The sequence below is a fragment of the Rissa tridactyla genome, chromosome 6 (assembly GCF_028500815.1).
Source record: "Rissa tridactyla isolate bRisTri1 chromosome 6, bRisTri1.patW.cur.20221130, whole genome shotgun sequence".
NCBI classification, from domain to species: Eukaryota; Metazoa; Chordata; class Aves; order Charadriiformes; family Laridae; genus Rissa; species Rissa tridactyla.
Window position 1 is genome coordinate 52,037,433 of NC_071471.1, and position 7,743 is coordinate 52,045,175.

At 43.8% G+C, this 7,743-nt stretch overlaps 1 protein-coding gene across 5 annotated transcripts; it reads left to right on the forward strand.

Moving 5' to 3' along the window:
* Positions 1-15: 15 nt before the first annotated feature.
* BLOC1S2 (biogenesis of lysosomal organelles complex 1 subunit 2) lies at positions 16-7,179 on the forward strand. Of its 5 annotated transcripts, XR_008467043.1 has the most exons (7): positions 19-138; positions 989-1,105; positions 1,949-2,068; positions 2,557-2,661; positions 3,198-3,305; positions 3,812-4,904; positions 7,094-7,179. XR_008467043.1 is itself a non-coding variant. In XM_054205841.1 (5 exons), exons 1-5 carry the CDS (start codon positions 87-89, stop codon positions 3,227-3,229), a joined length of 426 nt encoding a protein of 141 aa, XP_054061816.1. In that variant the 5' UTR covers positions 16-86; the 3' UTR covers positions 3,230-3,745. The 5 variants fall into 5 exon arrangements, 3 of the variants coding, with proteins under 3 accessions (XP_054061816.1, XP_054061817.1, XP_054061818.1); XR_008467042.1 differs by lacking the exon at positions 3,812-4,904; XM_054205841.1 differs by lacking the exons at positions 3,812-4,904; positions 7,094-7,179 and having other exon boundaries at positions 16-138; positions 3,198-3,745.
* Positions 7,180-7,743: the final 564 nt, after the last annotated feature.

The following is a 7,743-nucleotide window of genomic DNA, read 5'->3' on the forward strand; positions in this document are numbered from 1 at the left end:
CATGCGCCGCGACGGCGAGGGGCAGGGCCACGGCCTTGCGTAGGGTCGCAGGCGGAAGCGGGCGCCGCGGGAGGGGGCCTGTCGCCATGGCGACCGCGGCGGAGGGGCTGCCCGAGGCCGGCGCGCAGCCCGCCAAGCGTAAGGGGCCGCGGCCGGGGCCGGGGCCGCGGGGGTTGTCTCCGGGTTCGCCCGCTCCGGGTTCGCCCCCCTTGGCGGCGTGGCGGTGGCCGGGGCCTGCTCCCGGCGGGGCAGCCGCCGCCCCACGGCGGGAAGGGCTCTGGCGGTGGGGTGGAGGCCGGCTGCGGGGCGGGCCCGGGCCTCCATGTTTGCCGGCCGGCCGGCGGCTCCCCGGGGCTTACCCCCGCGTGCCTGTCACCCCCGCTGCGCCGCCGCTTCGCCGGTAGGAGCTGCGGGCCTCGGCCCGGCCTTTGAGTTCGAGCCGGCAAATGGTGCCGACAGAGCGAAAAACAGCCTGTCGGGCAGAGGAGCAGAGGATGAGGTGCTGAACTGCTGCTGCGGGGAGCAGAGCGAGGGCAGGTTGTCGTAGAAACGGGTTTGGAGGAGAAAAGCTGTGATTATCGCTTTCCACAGGTGGAAATCTGTTGTAGCCCCTCGTGAAATGGCTGGGGGAACTGTTCTATTCTGAATCAGTGACTAGAAATAAACATCAGGAGCGTTGTGCACAAAGTCACTCAAAATTTCTGCTCGAATTCCTCTTCTCTTTTCTAAGCACAGGAGGGGGCTGGTGTTTGCAAGTGTGGTCAGGCCAGGTGTCTGTCCCTTAAAGGTTCCCTAAAGCATTATTTTGAAATAATCTTGATGCCGCTTTAAGGCAACTGCCTAAGTTTGTTAGCCCTTAGTGTAAAGTAGGCAAGTTATATGGAAATTTTGCAGTCGATTTGAAAAAAATGGGACCATTACATTTTTGTGGTGTGTTTCTGTACCTGCCAACTTCCCCCTAACCCTGTAATGTCTGTACCCTGATCAGAGGAGCCTGCTGTTGAAACAGCGGAGGAAGCTAAAGAACCAGCAGAGGCAGACATCAATGAACTCTGTAAAGACATGTTCAACAAAATGGCCATTTATTTAACGGGTGAACTGACAGGTAAGACACCGCAATACTGACCTGCAAGTAACTTTTTGTTTCTTCTAAAGAAATCTGTTGTGTAGCTTGTCTAAACTATACCTATTTAGAGCATATCTAGCAAGACTGGCAGTTCAAGTCTGACTTGTTGTTTGACTACTAGCAACACAGTCATGTTAATGAAGTCCCAGATGAGCACAAATACATTCCAAAAGAATTCAGTCTGATATCAGCAACTTAAAAAAAATATCTTTTTAGTCTTGCAGAAGCTTGCACATGGAAAAACAAACAAACAAAGGGGTCTAGGTTAAGAAGGCCTGGAAGAGAAGCACAACTGAGAGTGGAACATGTGCAGCTGTTTTGTTTCTGAGTGAGAGCAATGATCATACACATGTTTTCCAATGTTTGTGCTTTACAATAAACTGCTGTGCAACATTAACTGGAGCAAAGTAAGCTCCTCAACAAGTTAGTGGATACCATAGGCTCTAATTTTGAAAACACCCCACAGCACTACTGATTTGCACGGGCTTGAAGGGCGTATGGTACAGATTGCTGTCAGGATTTGTGCTATCAATTTTGTAAACAGAAGTGGTTAACTGACAGAGTAAGAGTAGAAATATGAGGAATTAGTCATTTTTTCTCTCAAAAAAATTGCAAGTGAATAAGTATTCATCAGTCTGGTTGATTTTTACAGTTCAAAAAACATCATCTCTTTTTGTAGAGCACTATACTAATACCTGAATTGCCATCTAAACTATTCTTGTTACATTTTTTGCCTATTGGTTTGAAATCGCTTGTCCTCTTGTGTGCATCCAATTCAAACCACATCACCCGTTAATTAAAATAAACTCTATTCTTTTTAAGCCACCAGTGAAGACTACAAACTCTTGGAAAACATGAATAAGCTGACTAGCTTGAAGTACCTAGAAATGAAAGATATTGCTATAAACATCAGTAGAAATCTGAAGGATTTAAATCAAAAATGTAAGTAAATCAAATTGGGTAGGGGCATAATGAATGGTACACTTGTTTGGGAAATGAAGCACTTAAGAGTTGGATGTTTCACACTCCATTAGGTGCTGAAGGAAAGAAAACTCACTGAAATATACGTGCTGCTATACAATGCCAATCTTGTATATTTCTTTACAGCTATAGACTACATAGACTAGCATAAGAGAAAACACATCTGAGTTTATGTGTTGTTTTACCCCAAATTTTGGATCTGATAGGAATGAAATAGGACTTGTTTTGATTCACGTTGTATTGTTACTTGTGTTGAGTTTAGCCTGTATTCATACTTTTCTGGAACATGAGTATCAGCATCAATGCTTGGTTTTGGAGCAGGGGAAGGAATGAGCTTTTAAAGTGTTTTATCTGAAGAATGTAATGAGAAATTCTTGTTTCAAATGTGAACTGTTTCTTGGAAGTGAATTACTAAGAACTGACAGATACGATTTTTCTGCTTTTTTAAGATGCTGCTCTTCAGCCATATCTGGAACAAATCAACCTAATTGAGGAGCAAGTTGCAGCTCTCGAGCAGGCAGCTTATAAATTGGATGCATATTCCAAAAAACTTGGTAACTATTATCCTCTACTGTTACTACCTAGAAGCATAGTCCCTTGCAAGGGGATTTAAAAAGGTGAAGTAAACAACTCCTTTATTTAAGAAGTCTGAGCTGCAGAGTTGCCTATGCAGAATAGTGTTGCCCTGCTTTTGAACAACAAACATTTTATGTGAAGCGGCAAGTGTTGGGAAAAGATAAATTTATCAAGTTATAGGGAGATGGACTAGTACCAGGTATTACTGAACTACAGATTATTAGTGAGGCTTGATTTCTCTTTTACAATGTGCACTGACCCAAATTTTAAAGACAGATGTTTAATCCTGCAAATAGAGGGATTCACAAAGTTCCACCAGACACCTAACTCCCCCTGACTTAAAGTAATATTAGTGGTTCTTAAAAATATTATTGTACAGTTATATTTGCCTAAATACTTTAGAAAAAAATAATCATCCTCTAAATTAACATGAGTTTTAAGATGTATAGCAGCTTACAGGATTCAAAGTTTTTACCTATCCAGTCCTAAAATATTGTTATTTTTCCTTCTGCAGAAGCCAAGTACAAAAAACTGGAAAAACGATGAAATTACAACAGTCTTTAAGTTGAAGTTGGGCTATGAGTCAGACTGATCTCTGCTTCAGTTGCACAACAGATATTCTGTATGTTGACAAGGCTTTGGTTACAGCTAACATCAAGACTGGTAACTTCTATCTATTGAATACAGTAGGCTGTATTCAGGCTTTAAGACTGAATGATACTTTCCTCTTCTCAAATGGTTCTGTTGCCTCAGTTGTTCTGCAATGAAAGGTTGAAACTTGTCCCTAACCCATACGTTGATACTGACTATCTGTGTGTTAGTCCTATGTCCCACATGAAATACTCTAGGAAAAGCCCTCCGTAACCTGTAAGGATGTCTTAGCTTAGTAGCAGCAGGACCTAAACATCATTTTTTCCTTCATGGAGCTCTGCATTGAGAAGATACCCAGACCTTTGGAGTTATGACCATGGTACTGAAAACACTTCAGTTTGGTATCTGTCTTCATCTGTTTGAAATAGAGAGACTAGTCATTACAAATTTACAATAAAACAAGTTGCTGCATTTGTCTTTCTGGAATCTCAAATTCCTGTTGGAAAGATTGTATAAGTTGTCTTTATTTTTTCGAAGGGTCTGTTAATAAAGACAAAGTCATTCCTACTACTGGAGATCATAGAAGAGAACATGCAATTATATTCTTTGACTATCTGGACCTCAGGTGAAACTGCAAGATGTATTGCTTTATCACACGCTCAGTTAACTTAGCAGATTCTTTCTCTACTTTACCAACACATTTTGATCCTAGTAGTTTTTGAAGAGGCATGCCCAGCGCAAAAAGCTGCTTCTTTACTAGATTAACAGTGTTCCAAATTGCTAATTTAGCAGAGGCCTTCTCACTGAACAGGTACTTCTATTCCAAGTTTGGTTTTTTTTCCCTGTACCTGTTGACCCTGACTAGTTCAAGCTGGATTTTGAGTGAGCTGCAGTTGAGGATAGTACAAGTGCTGATGTAGGAAAGAAGTAGTTCAAACTTCCTACAGGCTGTTTAGAAGAATGTCTAGTCAGGTGTCAATGTGGTAAAGGTGGTAGTGCTGTCAGTCAGGGTACAGCCACTGTAAATAGTCTAGATTGACACAATTCCCTGGTGCTATTTAAAAGCAGTGAAGCAGTTGACCTTAGAGAGCCTTCAACATCGCTTTAAAAATCCTCTGTTTAAAATGAAAAATACTGTATTATATGGCCTTGGTGTAGGATTTAAGAGGGAGAGTTGAGTTCACTATGAAGAAAGGCCTTTTTGGAATGAGCATCTCCAAAGAACAGGGTTAAGTCACTCAGAGGTATCCAGCCATTTGCATCTGTATTACTTTTATCTATAGTTAATTGCTGATGACTTTTACATCTGTGAAAGCAAATCAGACATTTAGTATCGTTACCGAAGCAACATGCTGCAACCCAACAGGAAGAGGTACCGACAGATGAGTTACCATTTTTGTGTTGCAGGAAATTACACGATGTAGAACAGCAGCCTGTTTTAAAATCTGACAGATCATCATCATCTCAGGATTCGTGGTGTGTTTGCAGTTCTGCTGGATAAGAGAATCTAGCCAGCCAGATCTAAAATCTTCATGCCTAGAGACTGGCATTTGAATGACAGCCTGGACGGTGGCCTGCTTGGTGACCTCTGATGATGGGAAGTGTAGTACATCAAGAGCAAAAAGACAAGGTTGTAGACAATCTAAAAGTCCTGCTTCTCTAGTGCTTCATGCTAGATATGATTCAGCCAGACTCACCAGTGGTTTTCATAGTACCATCCTTTCTCTTTGCCATTATGGAAGAGAATCACAGGTATTTGGCTGCAAATGTAAAAGCTTGAGGGTGCTGCTCAGAGCTCCTCTGTTCCCTGGAAGAATGCAGATTTTCATTACAACCATGGCAGGGGGCTTGGAACTAGATAATCTTTAAGGTCCCTTCTAACTGAAACCATTCTGTGATTCCATATAGCACTTGCATGTGGCTGGGAGCTTACTCCCTAATCCCCTGTAAGCCCCCTGCCTGGCCTCTACCCATGCCTAAGAACAGAAAAGTTATTCAGTTGTATCAGGTTGGAAATGGTTCTGGATACGTGAACATCACCTAGAGCTGAACAGCCACTGAAATGCTTACCAGGACTGGTTGTTTCAGGATTGAAACAAGACCAGTTCCCTTCCTGTACTAGTGGTCTCTAATTCCCAGCTTTTTCTGGGAAGATGGTGCTAGAGGCACAAGAGCGGGTGCTGTTTCTCCACTGCAGGGATGCAGCTGACTCTGCACTTCAGCTAGGTGCAGAGGCCAAGATGAAGGGGTGACAGAGTTGCACCTTAAGGAGATGCTGGCCATCTGCTGTCTAGAGACTTGTGATCATCTCCATGTGATAAGGACAATATTAAGCCCTGAGTGCCAGTGACTTGTCCTATTGCATGGCAGCAAGCCAAATAAGTTCTCCTCATGGCAGATAGCCTGCAGATCAAGTATTGAACATAGAATGGAGCATGGCCCGGACATGCTCCGTGCTCTAATGGTAGCACACTGTCAATGTAGTTGCAAGTTATTGGACATGGACTGTATGCTCAGACCCTCAAGGGGAGACAGAGTCCACAGATCCAAACTAGGTGTGGAACTGTATGCATGACAATCCTGCTCTGTCTTAAGGATGCATCCCAGTCACCATCTGCCTTAATAGATACTGTCCACCTTCCAGTTGGGATGCCAAAACTCATAGTTCTGTACTAAGAAGGATTCACTGTCACAGGGATCATAACAGCAGCCTTGCTGAGTAAGTTCCTGAAGTGGCCAAGAACAGCGGCATGGCGCTCCTCTCTGTGTTTACATGCTCTAGCACCTCCAGAGGGGGCTGCCTTGGACACAGTAGGGCAGCTTTTCACCTTGAGGCCATGGGGAGGCACACAATAGTGAGGATGTTTCAGGGCTGCTCGTCTTAATAGAAAAGAGGAGACAGTTAGGTACCTAACCCTTCTTAAGGGTGGGTTAAGGTACCGAGTTCATCCTGAGCAGCAAGATTTTCCCTCCATCATGTGTGCCTGAAGCATGCTGTGTTGCCAAAGGCAGCTATGGACGTGATGGCACCCCAGAAGGAAGTTAACACAGGAGTTAGATATAAGGATTGTCAGAGTGTTTGGGCAGAAAGGGTTGCATTCAAGAATAGGCCAGTGCTAGCTAAGCAAGAACAAAGTCTTAGTAGTACGAGGGCTAGAGTTTGTCTTCTGCTCAGCAGAGAACTGGAAATTTGTGATTAAGCAGTTTGTGACTGTAAAAAAAACCACTCTGCAGTACACACATACTAGCTGTAAGCCCTAGTCAGCACTTCTCAGATCTGCAAAGACGTGTCTGAAAGCAGAGGATGCTGTCAGTGTCAGGACTAAAACTGGAATGGTGCTCTCTAAGACAGCATCCGTGCAGCTGGTGTTAACAGGTATTGCTCCTCACCACTCAAGGTGAAGGGGATCAAGGGGCCTGAGTGACAGTGGATGGGTAAATACGGTCACACGCAAATAAAACTGTTGTATCATGTTCCTTCTACTTACCTCATCTGGGGAAGGCTCAGTCTTCATGGAGCTTCCTGGCCTGCCCCATCCCACCTCTTCATAGTCCGAGGCCTGGTGTCTTCTTGTTTGTATCTTTACAGCAAGGCAAAGAGCAGGCTCAAGAACAGGTTTAAATATACTCCAGTGATGCTCCTATTTGGATTCAGTTTTGTAGAACAGTGGTGCATTTGATAGTTGTCTTGATGAAGAGATCTACTCACCACATGCAACCCAGCATGCTGTTGGAAGGTTTAGGAATCTTTGTGATCGACGCATAGAAAATTTCAAAGAAAAATATGGCATTTCTCTGCTCATTGTCTTTCCTTGACAGGATTTCAGGAGGGCCACGAGAGGGCGATGTGTCAGCAGAGAAAACTTCCACAAGATGAAGTAAAGGCAAAGTGGCCAGATCTTGTTCTTGTTGAAAAAAATGCTTTCCTACATAAAGAAAATACAATGCTATTTTAAAACTACAAAGATTAAAACCTCCAGGAACTCTGAAGATGGAAATCTATCTAGCCATGCATTGCCAGCAAGTGCTTGGTGTTTTCTGGTAAGAAAGCTAAGAAATAGCAAATTCTTTCATAAATTCTTGAATATCCCACCTCCAGGAAGCAGAAATGGGAAAAGGAGCTTGTCCCATAAGTGACTCTTTATTGGAAGGAATTTTAGAGACTGATTACCTGGATGGATGGATGATTGAGCGATGGTGGCATCCCAATTAGGCCAAGAGCTGACAGCTGTTTTCTCAGTTCTGTCTCTGAATAACCATTCCCTTCTCCACCTGAGGGCCCTCTGTGTGACTGGTAGAATCCAAATCACAGCAAGGATGGCAGGTCCTTAGAGAGCAGCACCACAGAAGAGACATAGCTAGGTGTGTGTGAACAGCATTGTACCAGGGAAATGTGTAGTCCAACAATGGAGGCACAACTTGGTTGCTGCTCAAACATTTCTCCTGGAATGAGAAGTGTCAGAGGAGGT

Bases quoted from the DNA above. Each gene is read 5' to 3' on its own strand.
- BLOC1S2 (XM_054205841.1), top strand. From the start codon at position 87: ATGGCGACCGCGGCGGAGGGGCTGCCCGAGGCCGGCGCGCAGCCCGCC. The intron at 139-988 runs GTAAGGGGCCGC...TACCCTGATCAG, and splicing joins CGGCGCGCAGCCCGCCAAGC to AGGAGCCTGCTGTTGAAACA. The intron at 1,106-1,948 runs GTAAGACACCGC...ATTCTTTTTAAG, and splicing joins TTTAACGGGTGAACTGACAG to CCACCAGTGAAGACTACAAA.